Source organism: Mastigoproctus giganteus, chromosome 3 (assembly GCF_048544385.1).
Source record: "Mastigoproctus giganteus isolate SK-2022 chromosome 3, ASM4854438v1, whole genome shotgun sequence".
Taxonomy (NCBI): Eukaryota; Metazoa; Arthropoda; class Arachnida; order Uropygi; family Thelyphonidae; genus Mastigoproctus; species Mastigoproctus giganteus.
Genome location: NC_143577.1, coordinates 254808684 through 254831085, shown reverse-complemented (window position 1 = coordinate 254831085; position 22402 = coordinate 254808684). Strand labels below are relative to the sequence as shown.

Here is a 22402-nt window from a genome sequence, read left to right as displayed (position 1 = left end):
CCTCTGGAGCCATAAAAATGCGTCAACGTTCATAATGTCTGTGTGTAATGCCTCTAATACGCGCAGGCGACGTTATATGCATCTGATGGACTTTGGAAAGGACCGACTGATTGGATCCGATCACCGGTAGCCTCAAAAGAACCTCCGAACTCAAGGATCTATGGATTCATCTACTTTGGGACGAAGGGGCAGATTCGCATATTTTTGAATGGTTTCAATATAATGTCTTGCAGCCGATGTGCCATTAAGGGTCGAGCACTTTCTTGTACCCACGTTGCCAACCTGTCTGACATTACGCCCACCCGAGCACTACCTGTCGTATTTATCATCCAGCATCTGATATCCGAATTATCCAATCCCTTTCAAAGTCAGTTGTACACAACGTCCCCATAAGCGTGTTAAATTTATTGCACACTGTTAGATGGTCCTATTTACTGACGTTTTTGATGTATCTTCAGATTCTTTTCAGGGTAGTAGCATGGACGCGAGTGAACGTTCTGCTGCCGATCAGCTGGACTTGCTAATTGCTTACGTCCATATACATCACGAGTATGTATGAAATTTTTAAGTTAAATCCGTCCACTCTTTTTCGGCAGGACGTTTTTTTCTGTGACAATTTCTGTTGTTTTCTCCTCATGCTTTTCCAGACCCTGTTTGCTGCAGGAGATGTTGGTTTAGGCTGGGATGTGCGATCAGCTGCATCGTATCTCTTATCCCATCAGCAGAGTGATGGATCTTTCGGAACTGCTCTCGCTACTTTTTTCGTACTGCCGATTCTCAAGGACTCCAGTCTCCTCGACCTCAGGGAAGTCAACTGCTCAGAATTCGACAATAAAACAAGTGAGTTTCAATTGTCTCCGAAATGTGCGTATTTTTGTTTGTTTCAAGCTTTTAAATTGCAATTAATTAATTTTGAAAAATTTGCGTGTAAGTATATTATTATTCAATCATTCAATCATGGCCACTAATTAACATTAACCACCACAGGTGACGAACTCTGGGAAGATTTACAGAACAAGTTAGGACCAAAGACCCACGTGGAATACATCATTAGATTTGGGGACAAAGTGGACCGTGCCTATAACATCCTGCTGCGCGTACCAGTAACTACTTCATTCTTTGATGTTATGAAGTTGGCTGCAAAAATGGACCCAAAATTTAGGTATGAAGAAGTAACGCACTGAAACTATTTTAGCTTGATTAAATATAGATCTAATTCGAATCAGTTTTTTAATTTCTTTTCTTAAATAAATGTTCAGTAAAAGAAAGGTCCAAAAAACTCTCAGATTCACAGAAATGTGTTTTATTTGTTGCAGGTTCGAATACAAGGATACAGATGAGGGTCCTTACATCTACTCCTTAGCTGGTATTCCCAATGATGCAGAACATGGACTTGCTTGGCTTTTGTACAAAAAGCACCAAAAATCACCCCTCGAAAAATGCGAGAAAGGTGAGTTGGTCCATTAAATTAGTTAAGCTGTAATAAAACAATTTCCGCACAAATACTTGCTGATGAACTTTTGAGTGAATCCTTTATGTCTTTTGATTTTGTTGTTGGGTTTTAGGAGCATCATATACACTGTCTCTAAATTGCTCTCTGTGGTCTATTTTTTGTTTGCTGGACGAAAATCCGGGATAAAAAAACCATGCCACCATCGCCTGAGACCGACTAACTCAGTCACTTTGTGAAAAACATCCATAAAAATTATTCATGTCATCGACGAGATTCGAACTTATGCCCTTTCCATCTGGTGTGGTGAGGAAGGCGATCTTACAACTGTGCTACCCACAAGGGCTGCTTACTAGGGAAAATCAGTCCAAATATTCTGGTCGATACCTATTGGACGTAGATTTAAAGAAACTCCAGTATCAGTCAGAAAATGAATAATAAATAGTTTATATTTAATTTTTTTACGTTATTAATTACAATGAAATTTTCAATGTTTTTATAAAGTTTTTCGTTTCCTTTTTCTTGAAGATGTTGGCTGACACGAAATTTTCAAATTCAGATTTGAATTCAGCATTCAGAGTTAATAGAGTAACCTCTTTCTCCAAAACAGAAGAAAGAAACTTCTGTTTGGCTCTTTAATGAATTAAGGCCTTCTTACAACTTTTACTTGAACGTGTTCATGTGCACTCACTTTAGCAAACAGTATTAATAGTATTCTTTTACACCTTATCAGCTCCTTCCTTTTTATACCACTTATTTTGAATGGTATTTGTACATCACGTAGGACCAGAGATAAAATGTAGGCGCCATGTTTACAAGTGCTATCTCTCTCTCTCTCGGACGACTAACGAAACCAAAACCAAACTGATATCAGTTTCTGCTCTTGAAGAACTTTATCTTCTTAATCTTATCACATAACGAAAGTTAAAATTTATTGTTTATCACTAAAGTTTCTATCCTTTGTCGCTTTATGGCAATTTGCAAACATTTTGCTATATTGAATTTCACTCACCCCCACCGTTCGAAGAAAGAGATGAAATTTTTTAATGGATTGTTCAACATTTGCGTTTTAAGGGTCCGCAGTCTAAGGTAGGACCCTTATAATGTCACTCGCTTGTCACAGCATTGTATCTCTGGAACCACTCAACCTTTTGACTTGCAATTTTGCATGGGTTTGTACATCATGTGGGCCAACATAACGCCATATTGATCGTTGTTGACAAAAATTTGTCTGAGAAATGGGGGTAAAATGTAGGGGGTGACAAAAAAGTTGCTAAATAGTTAGTTAATAATTCTATAAAGGTCATTTATAAATTTTGCATCGAGAAGTATTTTTTAACAATTTTCAAAGCTGGAGTTGTCCCGGCAAGGAGGTGCTCAGAGAGCCAGTGTTGAGGCGGCGGTGGTGGGGAGTCTTGCACTGCCCTCACCTGGTAGTCGCTTCTCCCCCAAGACTTTATTCGCTTCTCCCACCCTTGTCATTCACAAGTGGAAAGACTCAAATAGACAACGTTTTCGTTCCTCAGTTTAGGACAAGTCGGGATACTAGAAACTTTTCTTAGTTACCATAATACTCTCTATTTGAGACACTACACTAACGACCATTCGTCACTACGGACCCTTCATCCTGAGTGCCCGGCACTCAGTAGTTGAACTATTTATTATTAAACTATTATGTGCAGTGAAAGGAAATATAAGTTAAAACGATGTTGACATGATGCAAAAAATTAGAGGCACCCTTTGGGACTGGAGGCGAATCCACTTTTAAGTCCTAACTTCTAATAAGCATTGATTGGTTAGTTTGTCACTTCTTGTATTTTCACTTTCCAGAAGTGGTTGGTGGTGACCACTTCTTCTTACGTCTGTAAATGTTGCCAAAATAAGTTAGCCTGAACTCCTGCAATTGTACAACCAATCAGGTTAGTTCATAAATACAGACAGCTAAAAGTAAATAGATCGACATAAACAGCAATAGGTTGAGGATTAAGCTCAACGTTTAGCAAATGAAACTCATCAGGGAACCAGTTGAATTGGAACAAGGCATTGAATTGCCCATTTTATGATGCCTGATGACTACTTGTCCCAGTTCTGTGTTCCAAGGTAGACTGACTGAGTCAAACGTACCACATGATGGATTTTAACCTCAAGGGATTGACATCCATCAAGAAAACTATTGCATTCTCTATTCTCTTGATATCTGAAATTCATGATCGAAATTTTTCTCATTCTCTCGCGAATTCGACAACTTAAATAATTTTCTTGATTTTTGTATTCTGTATATCGCACAGTTGTAAGGTGATGTTATGCGAGTATTAAATAGCTGTCATTATTATATATATTTTTTTATCTCAAGGGTGTAAGCTAATGTGATATTTTTTCCCTATCTCTACAGGACCTCAAGACCTGACCGTTGAGGAGGGCGACCGAATTGTGATGTGGTACAGAAGTATGTTGTGAACTGTTTCAAGAGTACACAGGGCTGAGGGTAGTTGCATTTTGGTTTTCTTAATGACGATAAGCTTTAATACAATGTATATTTAGTTTTGAAATAAAATGTACCCTTTTCTAATCTGAACTAATACTTTCAAATACAACCTCTTAATGTATCCTGCATCGATCATATTCCTGATTTCACACGAAAATACAAATTGCCTTCATTAGTTCAGTCCACAACCAGAGGAATGCAGATGAAAGTAAAATAGCAAGTGTTATTTAACTTTATTAACTTGCTTTCACAGACAGCAAATTAATCTCAGGTCCTGTTTATGGTAAGAATAGAAAATAAATATTTGATTTTTTATTGCTTGCCGTATGTGTACAGTACAGTACACTGTCCATCCGAAAAGTATTTGGACACCCCTGTTTTCATAGTCCGCTGACTTTCCCTAAAAACAAGTGACTCAGATGGGTATGGCATTTTTTTCCATGATGTGTATCTGTAATGCGTTTCCACCGGCTTTCCACAAATCCACAAAGAATACTCCTCTGTGCCAAGAAGAGAATCCCTCTTCTGGGGATAATGGGTCAACATGGCTAACAGAATAAAGAGGATCCGCCTAGTAAGGAGCCAGGCCAGCAGAAGATAGAGGTGCCTCTGCCTGGAATGTACGCTGCAGTGGAGGCAATGATTCCATGCCAGGTAAGCAGGACGTCAGCAAGATGCTAAGCCCCAAGAAACGAAGAATTTCACGAGGGAGGCGCTGTCTGCAGGTAAATCCCGCATTATTAGCAATCGGGCCAGCAAGAAGGTGGAAGTGTTCCCAAATCAAATCTAAGAACTCTCTTTCTCTGGCAAGTCTCAGAACAACAAGAGTTGCTGACACTGGGAGAACCCCAGTGTCAGCAAGAGTTCCACAAGTTTCAGAGGGCAGAGAAAATTCCATGATGGCCGGGGACCGCAGGCAGCATCGGGATATCGCCTGGGAAGGTCCCAGGCCAGCCGAGGATCCTCTGAAGAAATCCAAAGCTGGAAACCAACCCAGTGTCAGCAGAATCCCGCAGCAAGGAACTCCCACCGACGGATGAGACCATTTTCAGCAAGGAGTCCCATCAGTGATAATTGCAGACCAGCATAGATAAACGAGACTGCATTAAAAGGGAAGGTGTGCATGTATGTATATGTTAAGCTCTAAAGAAACTAAGGTTATCAGGCATATACTGTATAATATCAATATACAGGGTCATCGAAAAAGGTGTCCGTGATTTCCCTTTTAATTATCTTCGGAAATATTTGCTGTGATCGTAGCAGCAAACAGTGTGGTAACTCACTAAGTTTTATTTGACACCTCAACAATGACCTTGGCTGCGCCGTGAGTGTGCGCAGAATGACTCCTACTCGCACCGCCTCAGTCAGTGTCAGTAAGATGACCACCGTGCAACAGAAAGCGCAGTTGGTGGTCGGCCTGGTGATTTCTTAATGTCTACACTGCCAGTTTCCTAAGGAAACGCTTTCTGTTGCACGGTGGTCATCTTACTGACACTGAACGAATAAACAAGCACATAGATAGTATGAATAAATATTTTACTCCTTATGTTTTTGCTTATTATTATATTTTTACCTTTCAAACCCTTGTCTTCAGGTAACTTCTAGTACGTATCTCCTCTTACACTCCTATCGTACTGGAGTTTCTCCTGCAGCGTTTCTCCTGGAGATTCACCCATCCCCAGCCAGTTCATAAATAATAGACTTTGATACCATTAATGTCATATTTCTGAGGCTCACCAACATGGTTTTTGTTTGTCTGTTCGACAAATCGTGTGACACCTCCTTGTGGGTTATCTTGTCGGATGCATGCCACAAATATCAACACCATCTCTTATTGGACAGGTTGCTATCTGAAGCACACTCCCCACATAACTACTCAAAACAGAGCAGTTTCGCAGTCAGTTAAGTGAAACGAGGTGCAAGAAATTCAGTCCAGAAAGAAAAATCTGAAGATGAATTTGTTGCTGTTGATAACGTTAGGCCTAACCGTCGAATGCGCCACTGGTAAGAAAATCCTTTGAACTCTTTGCGATTGGAAGCTTTTTCTTCTGTTGTGATTTTGTTTACTCAATTATAAACAGAAGCCAAAGGATGGCATTTATTTCCCAAGAACTTATTCAAAATATTAACCCTTTGAAAAGTTTCTTTTCTGCATGACAATATATCAGCAGCAATGTGTAGTCCATCTTGCATAAATTTTATGATTTCGTGGTTTTCTTTTTATTAAGTACAAATATACAATCTACTGGTAGTTGGGAAATACATTTTCTGGATAATCAAAACCTCTTATAATTCTCAACACGAAACAAAATTTTTAACAAATAGTACCGTACAATCCCTGTTATCCGAAAGAACTGGGACCAGTCGTTTTTTTCTTTTTTTCGAATAATCGATTCTAAATGAACTATGGTTATTAAAGGAAGACAGAAAATTACAGTATTTTGCATTTATTATTTACAAATTACAAATTTAAAATAAAAGTTTTCTGTTTGAACGATGTCATTGAAGTTGATTGGTATTCTACGAGAAATGACGTGGATGAAGTTCACTCCTCTTTGCCGAATTCATAACGCTTCATACAAATCGAAATCATGATTTTATTATGCTCATGTGATTAATTGTGTGGCAATTTCTTTTAGCGAAATTATGGAGAAAAAAATAAAAGGGAGAAAAAATTGAAATTTAAAAGTGGTTAACTGAAATTTCGGTTGACCGGTATTCGGGTAACTGGGATTCCACTGCTTAAACCTTGAGATAGGACTCAACAAATCTCGAACTCCAGTCTGCCATTGAACCTAAGAAATTATTCTGGTACCACCTAGCTTAGGTTCTAATTTTATTCCACTACAGCCCACATTACAAACTAGTATTCTCTTTCGGGAGGTGCTGTTTATTTGTAGTGTAACACTGAGATAAGTCGTGGTGGTATTCTCATAATAATGCCTTATAAAATTGATTTTCAACAAACCAAGTATAAACTTTATGTTGTTTACCTAGGTACACTGATTTCAAAACCCAGTTCTTATCAGTTCGTGTTTTGCTATCTCTTTGTCGACTAAATTCCGTTCGGATTCCAGACATCCTTACAACATCTGCAACTGATGACATATTTTTGCTATCTCTCAGGAAGGCTGGAGTGATTGATATGACAATATGATTCAACTGTTTGGTTTCTTATCTGACAAAATTGGTTTAGATTACTCAGACGCCGTGTATTCATATTCTAGAGATGCATTTATACACACAGTGACCGAAAAAACACGAATCTTTGTATTAAGACAGTCACGGACAGAAGAAGATAAAGACTGCACAGGCTATTCGACAGTAGTAATCTGAAGCCAGAATGGAGAAAAACAGATGCTCTATTGAACTTTAAAAAAGGTCTTATTGTAGGTGTACGTTTAGCAGGAGCCACGACTGAAAAAACGGAAGACATAACTGGTATCTCAAAAGCGTCCATCTCGTAAGTTTTAACGAATGGAAAGAAAGCGGTTCTTCCACATTTCAAAGGCGTAAATGTGGCAGAAAAACAGTATTTCAAGAGCAAAGCCGTCGTACTCTAAGGATTGTAGAAAAAATTACTTGTGAAAAAATAGGCCTTCCAGTTTTGAATTCAACAAACCCCGGAACTGTCCTATATCAACCCGTACGATGCACACGGAATTGAAGAAATGAGGTATTGACATTCGCCTGCCTATTGAGAAGTCACTATTTCAGGAAAAAAAAAAAAAAAATTCCGCTTGTAGTGGTGCCAAGCACGTCGTCATTAGATAGTGGGAAAATGGAAGACAGTCATGTGGTCAGACGAATCACGATATACTTGTGTTTGCACTGAGAGGAGGCAGAGAGTGTGGCAAGAACCTCACAAAGTGATGGATCATGTTTGCCTTGTTAAACGACCCAAGCATCTGGAGGCGATATTTCATGGTATGGAGAATATTGTTGGCACGGAGAGGGTCCGTTGATATAAGTGAAAGGTCGAATGGAACGTCAACCACGGAATACCTGAATTTTGTATCAGATTTACTGCACCCTGCAATGATACATTTTTATCCCGAAGGTGATAGCCACTTTTTTGATGACAATGCATTAGCGCATCGTGCACTAGTGGTTCGGGGAACGTGACACAGATTTCCAACATCTTCCCTGGTCCCCTTTTTCACCACATTGAGCATGTGTGTGGGATATGCTGGGGAGAGGTGTTCGACAACTTTGTCGCAGCCGAATTCGTGCGGCACGAATTCGGTGTTATTCGAAACACATTTGCTGTTATTCGAACCAAAGATCCGATTCGCTTAATAAAGGATCTTTTTTTTTTTTTTGGCCAGTGTGTGTGTAGATGCAGTACAGTATATAATGGAATATACTAGGCTGCATACTTCCTAAGGTATACCCGTAAGAAGTACTCATGAGGGATTCGTACAAATCAGCCCAGAGTGTGGTAACACACTCAACGAAGCTTTCAGTGGAAAGAAAAATCTTCTGAAGCAAGCAACACTTTATAAATGATTAAAGTTCCATCAGCATTAAGAATCTTCAAATAAAGAAATGAGGTATATTAATTTTCCAAAGAGTCTGTTGTCGAGAATAAACGAAAGGGTTTTAATTTTCCCAAGAAGAAAACAGAAGTCTTAGAAGTAACTGGATCACATTCAATGGGATCAATCGATAATTCTGACAGCTACCAATAATAATATTTAATGAAATAGTTATAAAAACTGCTAACATTTTTATACTATCAAAAAATATAGACCATAATCGGCTTAAAAAAAATTACTTCTTAACAGAAAATCAAATCTGAAGGATCCATATTCCATATGCACTCTGCATTCAGCAGTGGTTGACACTACGTCAACTTCTGTTGACTAGGGTGTTGCGGTTTTTCTGCGCACATGAAAATGCTGTGCTAAATGGCATCCTATGATGACTGCCCACTGGAAGTCGCTAAGCTAAGCCTTGACCCAAACCAAGCTTGAACACAGAGGCTTTTTTACCTGTTTCTGACATGTGGATGATAGGTATGGTTTATTTTTGGAGAAAAGCGACCCATGCCCGTCCTATGACTTCCAAATCTTAGAGGTGTCCACTTTGGCAATACAGTGTATATTGTATTCTATGGCGAAATAGTAGTTTCGTCACTATGAACAGAGAAATATCTTAATAAATAAATAAATAAATATTTATTGTAAAAACAAAGGTGTTTAAGAAATCCCATGATGGCCAGAATAAAGTAGATGGGGCAAATACAAGATATAGGTGAATTAATGAAGTGCATACTTCATTCCGGATGTAATAAATCGATTTGAGAAGATGGTGGGTTTCCTCTCACCTTGTGGCACTCTGGGTTTCACCCCTTCCTTATGAAACTCACAAAAAGCGCTTTTCCGTGGATAAGTAGGAAAATTACATTTTGTTTAGCAATAAAGAGTTTTTAGTTTCAATGTTAAACCATTTGTTATTCCTGGGAGACAGGCGCAACTATTTTTAAGAGCTTCGCTAAATAGTTGAGCATTTCATCAGGACAGTTTTCAAAGATTTCTTTCCAGTGCCTCATTTCAATATAAAATCTGAGTATAGTCTTTGAAGAATGCCTCGAGTTGGTGGATTCTTTAATGAGAAGATTCTGGTGTGAGGTTCGTGTTCCTGATTATGTTGATCTACTTGTTGGGAACGGCATAAGTTGTCACAATCATATTGGATGATCAGATGCAGATTAAAAGTCGTTGTCGTCAGTGAAACTGTTCAGGCCATGAAACGGAAGATCAAGATTTTGATTTTGAACAGTAACCTAGATCCTAAATTCTTGGATTTTAAATATTGCTGATGTGGCTCCAAGTGATACGAGTCACTGAGCTGTGTACTCGCCATTTGGGGATGTCTTTGAATGCGATGCAGACGCCGCCTCCAGGTCTGTGATTTGTGCCATTGCAAATACTTAGGGTAAGTTGGGGAAATAAGGCAATTTAATTTTATACTATAACTGTACAGCGACCATATAAATGTATGAAAAAAACAGTCATGAAAGTATTTTTATAACCTTTAATTACAATACCAGATAGCAGTTTCGCCAAATACAAAGCAAATGTAATCGCAAAAGAGAATGAAATCAAAAAGTGTCAAAATGCCATATTCCCCCAACAGTGGGGTAATATGGCCACACGTATAGTCCAGTTGTCATTGTTCTTAAAAGGGTAACTAACTATGCCTAATTGTGAAGGTACGTAATAAGTAACGAGTATTGGTAAGTAAGTAGTAAATGTAAGTAATTTTTATGAATTGTCCTCTGCACAATCTTCACAAAAACGATCAGATGGCGTGCATATCTCATGAATCCAACACAGACACTGCACACATTGGATCCAGTCACATTTCAGTCCTTTTTTATCAGTGTAAGACCTATAGCATTTTGCACAAAATGAATTTGAGTCATCCAATTCCAATTCATTATCATCACAGGGAGGAGAATCATCTTCACTCTCTGATGAACTAGATGGTTTGTGGGCAGCTTGCCTTTTCTTCCTTTTTGAAGAGCTCACCCTTTTCCTTTGGTTTTTGCGATGTTCAATTTCAGCAGCTTTTCTTGCCTTTGTTTCTTTGTTACCACGCATTTGTGCAATAGTTTCAGGTGATGTAAGAACTTGTGCGTGCCGCTTGCGTTTGTTCACAAAACCACTGGGTCCCGCAACAACAGGTATTGGTGCAATGTTTTCAAACAATTTGGGGGCAGCAGGAGTGTTATTAACAAGGCTTGTCCCAGCAGCAGTAAGCTCAGGTCTTTCAAGGTTATTGTTGTTTTCAGGTTCTTCTTGGACTGTGGCAGTTTCATCCAACATGAATACATGGTCTGGAATTATTTTTGGATTCCAAGGAACAATTCCACAAGCTTGAAATCCAGAAACTCCATTGTTGACTGTTGCTGCTTTACACCAAGCTTTCTTTAGTAGCTCTGGAAATTGAAATCTGGTGATTTTTGGCCCTGGATGATTATGCACCCATGTCCGATAGGCTTGCTTCCATTACGTTTTCAATAGCTTGAAAAATGATCGATCCAAAGGCTGCAGCCTATGAGTAGTATGACTCGGGAGACACAAGAGTATGATGTCATTTTGGGCAACAAAATCCAACAGTTCAACATCTGAGCAGTTTGAACTATGTCCATCTAAAATAAGTAAATGCTTGCCTGGTTCCTTTCGTGGAATGAAATGATCCTGCAGCCATTTCTTGAAATTTTCTCTTGTCACATAAGCTGACTTTTGATTCATAACTACTTGACTACCTGATGGCAGACCATCCTCAAACTCCTTTTCTTGTTTTTTCCCGAAGTGCAGCATATGCAGCATATTTCCCAATGTGCCATATTTCCCCAACTTACTATATTTATTGGTGAGAATGAATAGCTGTGTTGGGGAGCTGTCTTCAATAATTAAGCCAACTTTCTTGAACGCAAATAATGTTGAATCCTTCGAGGAGAAAACAGAATTGTAGAGAAGCCATTTTGTTGACAATTCAGAGCACATTTTAAAAGAATATTCCGAAAGTTGGGCGTGCTTACCTAATTCTTGGAATCAATGATTGCTACCGAGAGGTGGGGGGATTTAGCGGAGGCTCTCGAAAGATCCGAGTGGGATATATAGAAGAATCGGAAAAAAAAGATATGTATACACCGGGATTACAGACCAGATATTAACGGATTAGCAGTCATTTGATCTTCTATGACATGTATCATCATGCCATAAATAATAAACATTAAACAGCACAATGGTCATAAAGTTCCAATCTGTTTAAAAAACTTAGAATTCTCTCAGAATTACAAGTGTAAATATTTCAATTTCTGGCGTAGAAGTTTAGTGAAAAATTAGTTTGTTCAGTTTTGTTCTGTTAAATGAATATTTTACTTCTGTGTTGAAACACAGACATTTTTATAAAAATAACGGGGACTTTATGATCAATCACCCTGTATTAAACGAACAATTATTACTGAAACATCAGTTATTACCGATTGATGTCTATGACTATAGGCAGGTCTTATAAATTATCGATAGGACATTATGTGTTCTCCTTGTGGCTCTTTCCTTTCCACAGAGAATTTCATGTCTGCCCGTATCGTAACCCTTCCCCCAAATCTCTTTCTTCCTCCAGTGCTTTTGATGTAACCGTTTCAAATTTCCGAGTGTATGAATTGTTTTGGAGCCGTTGTTTCCCTAAGTGAACTGTACAATTTTCCATCATTAAAACATCGCTGGCACTTTTGTGACCTTCCCTAATCCTATCCGGTATTCATCTATGGCATATTTTTTTGTCTCTGCTGGTCAGCAATAATTTCTGAAAACCAGCTTAAACTTTGTACAAGGACAAACTCAGAAAAGAAAAATAATGAATGAACTGCAAGCCAACATTGTCCTTCATTCTTTGTCCTACTCAACAAAACAATCACCGAAACATTTGCACTTTTTTGGGAACAGCTGTGGAGAATCTGTCCACTGTACTTAGTTAGAATATGCGGTTCAAAAATGAAAGAGGCAGAATAGAACATGACCCTGTCCCAGGACATCCATCAACATCAATGATTGATGTGACTATTAGAACAGCATATACTATTGTCTTTGAATAAAAACGAATTACACTCAAGAAACGTGCAGCCAGGACATTAGTCATAGGAGCGCATAATGCATTTTTAATAAACATTCAGGAATAACACGTATTTAGTAGTAGTAATGGCATAGTAATGGCAAACGATGCAAGAAAGCACTTATATAGCATCAGCCAAAAAATATAAAAATAAAGTTCACCCATTCGTACCCTATATGAATTTATCTACTCACAGACTATAGTGGGAGACCTGCCATAACAACAAACAAGGCGATCCCGCACAACAGACCAGACATAACCCTCATAGACAAAAAAATAGCTACCTACCTAATCGACATAGCGGTGCCCAACATCAGCAAACTCCAGAAAACATACGATGAAAAGGTGAAGAAGTACTCAAAGGTAAGAGAGAAAGTCAAAGATATTTGGCTTATGGAACAAGTAATGACCATCCCGATCACCGTGTCCACCACCGGCATGGTGTCAAAGAGCATCCATAAGAACCTACCAGCAGTAAGTCACCCTGAGAACACTTACATGGAACTCCAGAAAGCCACGATCCTGAACACCTGTACGATAGTAAAACAGTTCATCGACCAAACATTAACCTCTCCACACCGGGTGGAAAACAGTCGAGTTCGAGTCCCGTTGATGACGGGAGGAATTTTCACGGCTTTTTTTCACAACATGGCTGAGTTAGTCATCTCAGGCGAGGGTGGCATGGTTTTTTACCTCTTAAACTCGGGTTTTTCATCCAGAAAACAGAAAACAGAAAATCGACCAGAGAACACACACACAATTACAGAAAATATACACAAATCAATATGGCCTTAGTCGCTGATGCGCTTAACACCTTATTACGACAACCAACTATCTCACACACTTTGTACCAGTACTGGCCATGGGGTGGAAAAAATTCCATCAGCAGAAAAAGTCACAATAATAACAACTGCATAAAAGTCACTCATCACTACAACTACAGATAAAGTATAGAGCAAAGGGTAAATCATTTTTAAAAACCTAGGATTGGCTTGTTCCTGAGGGGAGCAATAATCAAGAAATTTCTGCAGAAGGAAAGAATTGAATTAAGATGAGCAATTTTACAATCATAACAAAGACAAGTTATGATGTCTGTGTAATGCCTTTTCTGCCTTTTACAGAGCTTCTGTACTTCTTCACAAAGTACTACGGCGCAGATGTGGCGCCTTCCACTAAATACTAAGCCACGCTACGTCTGTGTACTGTTTCACAGAGTTTAAAAGTAATTTTAACCAGTGTGAAAAGGCACACTTTTACAATTATAATTTGTTTTATAACTGCCATAATGGTCACTATTTACAGGCTGGAAATCTGGAACTACGTGCGCATCACATCAAATGCAAGCAGCCCCAGATTGATTAGTTATAATTGTAGTCGAATCAGCAGCTTACACCATATTGCACGGTATACTATCTTAAATTGTACGTGGTCGATTTTCAGCTTGCCAGAAACAAAAAAAACTGAGCTTCCGGGAGAGAAAAGCACGCTACCCACGCCTGAGACAGACTAACTCAGCCACAGAGAAAAAGGCCCATAAAAATTCCTCACGTCATCGACGGGATTCGCACTGAGGTCTTTCCCACCTGGTGTGAAGGGAGGACGACGATAATAACATTGTGCTACCCTCGAGGGCCAAGCAATACTGTATACTTTTCGACACCATTGGGCAATGCATTTTGACTCTTTAGCTTTGAATCCATCTTAATATATTTTTAATATAAAAAAATAAAACCTCTTCAATTATTCCCTTCGATGTAAAAAACTTTCACAACCCTTTATTCTTATATATTTAGGCTGCAAACCCAGTTTCGACATATTCCGGTGTAACAATGGACAGTGCATTGAGAGAAGAAAAGTTTGTGACAGACGTTATGACTGCGTAGATGGATCTGACGAATCCAGTTGCAGATGTAAGTATTAGTTGGTGTAAGTGAAAAAATACTCTACTGAAAAATCAATGGTGGATACATTGCACGCGGCAGCTTAGTCGTAAATAACCAGAACTCTCACACATTCAAGAATTCGTGACAAAGGAATTCTACACTACACTCACTGGCTCAAAAATTAGGAACATATTTCAATCAGCGTCAACAGAAAATGAAACGTAGAACATGCAAATGTCAGTTGTCACGTGGTATGATTACAAATTCCGTGGTAGCAGATAAATACTGTTCGATTTCTGCGGCATCTTAGTGAATCCGATAATAAGGAAGACAAATGATCTTTCCGATTTTCGGAAAGGTGTTCTTTTGGAGCACGCTTGAGAAAACAATGGAAATCATTGATGTGGCGAAAGCAGCCACATCAATGATTGGAAGACGAAAGAAGAATGCAGCTATAAAAGGAAGAAAATGTATCAGAAAATAGGTATTACAAGAGACCCCTGCAATTTGAAACGAATTGTGCGTCAGAGCAGATCCAGTTCACAGCAAATGACTGAAAACTTCAGTTTAGGTAAAGAACGACCCATTTCCAGCCGAACTATTGGCGAGAGTTGAAAGAGGTGGAATCTGGTCGTCGTGTTCCTATAAAAAACTGAAAGATTTGACTGGATTAGTGCCGCTAACCCAAATACTGAACTGTGCAGCAGTGGAAAAATATCGTGTGGTCTGATGAGCGTTGATTTACACTTTTTTGTACCAATGGTAGGGTGAAAATTAACCTCTTGAAGCCAGACTATCTCGGTTCATCACTCAAGCAGCTGGAGGTGATATCACAATATGGGGTATATTCTGTTAGTACCGAATGGGTCCACTCATACCATCAAAAGGTTATGTTACCTATAATGAATGTATTTCTTTCTTATCGTACCAACTTTATCCTGCAACGCTTCATTTTTTACAAGGATTACGATGGATTCTTTCAAGAAGACAATGCAACTATCCACGAGCAAAAATTGTATCGAATGGCTCGAGGAACGTTCCCTACCTTTCCAACATCTACCCTGTCGCCTAATTGAGATCCAATTGAAAATGTCTCAATTGGATCTGAATCCAAGTGAGAATGTATGGGAATATGCAGATATAAGTATTGGAAATATGCAGATGTAAGTATTGGGAATATGTTAGAAAGGGCAGTTCGGCTTCGCAGATCTGTACCAACCACAATACAGCAGCCGACAAATATCCCGATAGAAGAATGGTCAATTCTGGAGCTATACTCCCTCAGACGCTTAATGGAATCCACGCTAAGGTGTGTATGGGCTGTAGTTCGGGCAAAAGGTGGCCCTACTGGATATTGAATAAAGGTTTCTAATTTTTTTTTTTTTTTTGCAAGTGAGTGTAGTTTGTCTTACAGGGAAATGAATGAATCAGAAAAGGAATAAGGAAACGGAAATTGAAAGTGTGCTAATAATAAGAATCATGTCCTTTTAGTTTTACCAAACGAAAAATATATTTTAAATACTCCTTGAACAAGTGTTAAAAGTAAAAATATTCTTGATTTCTTTCAGGTGACTATACCTCCACAAATAGTCAAAGATTTGTGTGTGATAACAAACGATGTGTGCTGAAAGACCGTACATGCAACATGGTGAACGACTGCGGCGACAATTCCGATGAAAAATACTGCAGTAAGTGGGAAAATTCCAACTCCACGGAAAGTTTTCATTGTTTTTCATTTTAAAGTTTTTATCAGTACATAAATGGTGTGTTAAGAGTGTAAGAAAGCATTCTAATGTACTTTTTATTAACAAGTAACATTCAAAATGCAATAATCCAAAAATATTTTTGGTCCGGGTCGAGCTGTGAACTGGAGTCCTAAACAAGTGACGCTTGTATCCAATGTTCAATATGGTCGATAAAAACTAAACCACCCCTGTCGGGGTACTGAAATACACCTCCTCGTGAATGGCAAATTTGGTTTCGGTTGAATGTAAATCGAAATGTTACTCGGTAGAACTGCAGACAAGTTTTTGGAAAGTAAGATTAAAAAAAACTCCCATAAAACGCAAAGATTTTTGGACGTTTTCTTAGAAAAATATCTGATTATTAAGTCGTTAAATATTGTGGCTGATACCTTCGATCTTTCCTAAACAGTATCAGTGCCTGCATTCATTGTCCACTTGACAACCCAGCCTCTGGCTTGGCCATCTCCCCTGCAAATGACATTTACTTTTGGATCAAGACTAAATTTCTGAAACTCATATTCCTGATTTAGCCGAAAATTCGATAGTGTGAACCGGCCACGTTAATAAAGCGAAAAGCTAATAATGTTGGACCGCTATTGAATCCTGTTCCGACACGGTGGTATGGAGTCAACAACGTTGAAAAGTGATACGAGAAAAACTGGTTCATTCATATAACATTTCATCCCACACATGCTCATGGGATTAGATCCATGAATTAGGCTGAACTGAATAGATGCTAGAATCTTCATTCTGTTCCCCAAACTATTTCTTGTCTGCAGTCTATATCCAACAGTGAAAAACATGAAGCATTTTCTGGTGCACCAGATCTTCTCTATGACCACAATGCTGACAAATCCAACAATAAATATCGAATTACAGAAAGTGCATTTGTTTTGAACACCCAATAAACAGGTTGTATTATCAATGAATGATCTTTCATGAATGATCTCTATCACTGAGTGATCTCACAGCTCACAGGTTTCTACTGTTTTGTTATGTGTGAAGATATGAAAATTAATTTGTGTTTTCATTTATTTTTCAGGATACATAGATAATATTAGGGAGGTGAACGAAGCCCTTAAAAAAGGAGTAAACCATTTGATTCAGCAGCGGCGTCTCGGCCGGGGATGGGGAAATGAAACGCCTCGAGCAATCGTGACACTGTACCTGGCAAACAAAGAAAAATTCTTCGAAAACGAAACATTATTTGAAGTGCTGAGTGAACTTCTGGAAGCGGAAATTGCCATGGGCTTGGCAAAGTAAGAACCTTGTTCTTATCATACTTTTAAAATATCGAAAGTAATAAATAATTAACATTTGCATAATATAAAATATTCCGCTTCTAATAGTTGAATAATACATTGATTGCCGGCATGCCCATGGTTACTGTGCATTCCAACCAGCAACTGTATATCATGGACCTTTAATCATTTTATTTATCTTATTTCTTACAATTCTATAAAAGAAGGACACATATTTTTATCAGTCCCTTATACTCTAGAGGGGTTCAACCCCTCTAGAGTATAAGTTACTCTTGAGTTTTTATTTCCCAAAAAAGATAAAATCCATTTCTCGTGGATCCATCCAAGGATTTGGATGGATCCACGAGGTCCATCCAAATCCTTGTTAACCACCCTTCTTCCCTTTATATAAAATGTCATTCCCATATACTTCCTGCGTGTCAACATCCTTCAGAATATATCCTCGTGGATCGTCGATATTAATCCAGACAAGTGTGACATGTCTGTACAGGATTAGGTCCCTTACACCTTGACAGGTGTAGGGACATAATTTGATGAAAGATGTGGACATATTCGAAAGGATATATGAAAAAAAAATCCTGTTAATTATTTGTATAAAACATTCTGGTGATGAGAGACTCCAGTTTGGTAATTTCCAGAATCTAGAAATCGAGTCTGAGTTCGCAAGAACATGGACTGCAAAGTAAACTGAAATCAAATTTTGAGTTCCTTTTGCAGAGAAAATCCAGTAAGTGTTACATGTTTCGTATTCTAAAAGCTTATAGGCTTTTAAGTTACATTATTTTTCCAGGAGATACAGCGAACCTCTGACCTCTGTGCAGTTGGCTCAATACATCCGGGCACTCCTAGCTACTTGCCGTGATCCATATAATTTCCATGGATTCAACTTGGTCGAATATCTAAAGACCACCTTCAAGAATGGAACCACCATTTTCAGTAGTCCCATGGTAATCCTCTCTCTTTGGGTTGCTGGAGAAAAACCAACTTCGTTTGAAACTAATGTCCTTCTAGAGGCACTGACTGGAGACGATCATCCGTACTACACAGGTGAGTATTTCTCTTTTAACACTCAAACCACAATTGGCACATGTGCAATTTTGCTGTTTGCTACTAAAATAACCTTGTGATAGGTATATGCATTTATCATCCAGAAAAAATAATTTTTTTTTTAGACTTGAAGATCTTGACATTACTTTCGTTGACTTACATCGCAAATCGGCATGTGATGAAGGAGAGGATTCAAAAGGAACACAATTCTAGCACTGTATTGCTGTCTACAATTCCTAGGAGTGATTCAAGCAAACTCAATGTTGAAGAAGTGATTCTTCAGTTCCTCCCTTATATCAGAGCTCTTCAGCTTCCTAATGGAGGATTTGGAAACTTATATACCACAGCTCTTGCAATGCAGGTGAGGAAAGCTAGACTAATTCATATTTGTTCAAAGATATACGCCGCCCCTACGATTAATATCTGGACATCCCTTCAGTTGAAAGTTGGTCACGCGTCCTACTAACACGTACAAAACTATAAAAATATGAATATTCGCCATTTTCGAGTTGCAAAAACCAGAACGTCCAGAATAAAAAATTATATATATATATATATACGTATCTCCATCGGTCGTTTAACCCTCTTCTGGCAGACGGGATTCGAATCCAAGCTATTTCATCATTTGCCATCTACACAAAAAAGATCAAGTGTTGTTTTTAAATATTGCATAAGTCGTATTTGCAATTTTTGTTGTCGTACTACAATTTATTTTTGAAATAGGAAATCGTTTGCTGATGATCAGAATTCTATATTCTTTTCTGACTGGTGTTAATATCTTTAAAAATATTTTTACTGATAATAATTGTAAATGAAATAACCCAATTAAAATTAAATTATAAAATGGTTTTTATAAGATTTAATGATGCTTTTTAGCTTTTAAATGTTTGATAATTTTATTTCATTTTTTTTATTATTTGTAGTAATTCACTCAAAGAATTCGGGGCAGTTAGTCCTACCGTTTTTCTTCTTTTTCAGACCTTGTTTGCAGTAGGTGATGTTGGTTTAGGGTGGGATGTGCGATCGGCAACATCGTATCTCTTATCCCATCAGCAAAAGGACGGCTCCTTTGGTACCTCTCTCGCTACTTACTTCATACTGCCAGTACTCAAAGAATCCACTCTCCTGGACCTCGGGCATGTCAACTGTTCAAAGTTTGCCAACAAAAGTAGTGAGTTGCAGTTGTCTGTCTGATCATTGTACGAAATTCTATTTGTTATTTTAGCATTTTCTCTCCAGTTGGCCCCGTTCACTAATCAATATTAATTACAACAGGTGACGAACTATTGGAAGAACTCCAGAACAGGTTAGGGCCAAAAGCGCATGTGGAATACATCGTTAGATTTGGGGACAAAGTGGACCGTGCCTACAATCTCGTGCTGCGTGTTCCAGTCAGTACTTCTTTCTTTGATATAATGGCTTTGGCCGCAAACATGGACCCAAAGTTTAGGTACGAACATTCTGAAAACACAGAAGAGGAATGTTTAATCATATTTTTTAAATTATTTATTAACCTTATGTATTTGGGATAAAATTATGGTCCTCATAGCAGCCAGCTGTTTACATAGAAAACATTGAAGAGAACTTACTGTTCAAAGAACGAAAGTAACTTTTGCTGATAAATATATGCATTCCAGAAATTGTAAATATTTGGAAGATTTTTATTATTATTTTGTTTAAATTTATATAATTTTTCTTAAGAAAACCGCACGGTATAAATCTAATTTGAAGTCCTTTCTGTATCTGAAGTTCTTCCTATTAGAACTTCAGATCCAGGTTTCATTTGAAGTTCTTCCTGAGATCCTTCATCCTTGGCTGAACAAAATATGCTAACATTCCAGTATTAATTGTTTTTTTGGATGAATAAATGCTACAGACAGAGTGTAAATATATCTTAGTAAAGTATTAATTAAGAAAATGAATTTCAAAATCACCATTTTAAGGAATTTCTTCTTATCTCTTGCAGGTTCGAGTACATTGACACAGAAGAGGGGCCTTACATTTATTCTGTAGCTGGCACACCCAATGATCCAGAACATGGATTTGCGTGGATTCTGTACCGAAAAAACCAAAATTCATCCCTGGAAAAATCCAAAGAAGGTGAGTTTGTCCCATTAATAAAACGACACTATTTTTCTGAATGTGTATATGACCACCCCAGTCTCCACCAGCGGACGCATCCCACTGTAGCTAAGAGTGACGTCACTCGATTATTCCCTTCGTTGTGCGTGCCAGTTCTTCAGTAAGAAGCTCGTGCAACGGGGAAAGGAAAAAGACCTGACGGAGTTTGAACGGGGAATGATTTGCGGTTCTAGGAAGGCGGGGCCAGCATCTCAGCAACCACAGGCATTGTCGACTGTTCGAGGGTCGCCGTACTGAAGGTGTGGAAGGAAAGGTTCTCAGAGCGCACACAACCATCCATCGTGCTGGATGGGGAAGACCACTGGTTGACAGTCGATGTGAACTGCGGCTGGCACGTTTTCTAAAGGACAACAGACGGCAATTCGTCAATTAATTGTAAACTACAACGAGTGCGCACGAGAAACGTTTCAGAGCACTCCGTCCAGCAGACACTCTTGCTGATAGGCCTACGGAATAGGCGATCTGTTCATGTACCCATTGACCGACCGTCATCGACACCTCCGCCCGCGGTGATCAAGAGAGTAGCGTTCCTGGATATTGGACGACTGGAAAAGAGTCTCCTGTTCTGAGGAGTCAATGTTCCAGCTCCATCACGCCTATGAATGTATTCGACGACAAGCAGGTGAATAGCTGCAACCAGACTGCACAGTTGGATGGATACAGGTCCCGCGGTGGTGGTGGTGGCATCATGGTTTAGGTGATGTTTTCTTACACATCATTAGGTCCCTTCATCTCCCATTGAAGACACGACACCCTCACTGCCAGATCCTACCTTTGCGTTGTTTCGGACCACGTTTTGCTCTACATTGCGACCTTGTATTCAGATGGCACTGGACTCTTTCAACAAGATAACGCCCTGTGTCACAAGGCCCGCATTGTGCAGAAATGCTTCGAGAATCGTGTTCAAGCATTTCCTATGCTCCTCTGGACGCCAAGTTCCTTCGACATCAATCCCATCTATGAGATGAACATCACTCCCACTATGAAAATTTATGAGATATGGTGAAATGTAGCATTCGCAAGTGCCTCGCTCCGTCCGAACTCCGGGACATCCTTCTGTCCTACTGGTCCAGGATGCCTGAGGACACCGTCTGCAGTCTAGGTGGTCGATTCTCCGCCGGATGCAAGCGGTTATCACAGCGAAAGACGGCCCAACCGCTACCAGATAGGTGGCCATAATGTTTTCATGAGTATACGTTGGAAAGCAGAAGTTTTGCTGAAGTGTGGGGACTTAGTGTATTCCCTATTGAAGATAAATGAAACGCGAGCTTTCTATCGAACCACTCGAAACCAACTAACTCGGTCGGTAAGACTAAAGGATTTTCTTAATTTCTGTATGCCTTAATATTATATAATCGGAACAGGAAGTGCTAATAAAAATGACTTCTTTCAGTTCTTACATCAGGCAATACGATATAAACTAATATCTTATTTATTTATTTTTTTTCTTGTGTAGGCCCTCAAGACCTGAGCGTTGAGGATGGCTACCAGATCGTGATGTGGTAGAGAAGTATGTTGTGAACTCTGTCTGAAGAGCGGAAGACACACCAATGATAGGAATCGGATTTCATCATTTTAAATCATACACACCAGGCATAAGTCTTAATGGAATGTATACTTCTTTTCTGCAATAAAATGACTTTTACTTTGTGATGTGCAGTCCAAATACATTTACAATTCACACTCTCTCTCTCTCTCTCTCTCTCTCTCTCTCTCTCTCTCTCTCTCTCTCTCTCTCTCTCTCTCTCTCTCTCTCTGTA

General features: G+C 38.8%; 2 protein-coding genes across 2 annotated transcripts in view; both read left to right on the top strand.

Moving 5' to 3' along the window:
* Positions 1 to 3907, top strand: part of LOC150089073 (uncharacterized protein CG3556-like) — a 37986-nt gene extending 34079 nt beyond the window's left edge. The window contains exons 7-10 of the mRNA XM_090370396.1: positions 648 to 840; positions 988 to 1162; positions 1317 to 1450; positions 3843 to 3907. Coding sequence (XP_090226522.1) covers positions 648 to 840; positions 988 to 1162; positions 1317 to 1450; positions 3843 to 3907 — 567 coding nt within the window. The remainder of the gene's footprint in view (positions 1 to 647; positions 841 to 987; positions 1163 to 1316; positions 1451 to 3842) is intronic.
* An 11508-nt stretch (positions 3908 to 15415) lies between these two features.
* Positions 15416 to 22148, top strand: LOC150089072 (uncharacterized protein CG3556-like). The gene is made up of 9 exons (XM_090370395.1): positions 15416 to 15590; positions 16015 to 16134; positions 17234 to 17450; positions 18244 to 18500; positions 18626 to 18861; positions 19479 to 19671; positions 19776 to 19950; positions 20467 to 20600; positions 22099 to 22148. The coding sequence occupies exons 1-9, from the start codon at positions 15416 to 15418 to the stop codon at positions 22146 to 22148; spliced, it is 1557 nt and encodes a 518-aa protein (XP_090226521.1).
* Positions 22149 to 22402: the final 254 nt, after the last annotated feature.

Excerpts from the sequence above, each read along its gene's own strand:
- LOC150089072 (XM_090370395.1), top strand. The coding sequence starts at position 15,416 with ATGGATTCTTTCAAGAAGACAATGCAACTATCCACGAGCAAAAATTGT. Across the intron at positions 16,135-17,233 it reads TTCCGATGAAAAATACTGCA|GATACATAGATAATATTAGG; the intron begins GTAAGTGGGAAA and ends TTTATTTTTCAG. Across the intron at positions 20,601-22,098 it reads CCTGGAAAAATCCAAAGAAG|GCCCTCAAGACCTGAGCGTT; the intron begins GTGAGTTTGTCC and ends TTTCTTGTGTAG.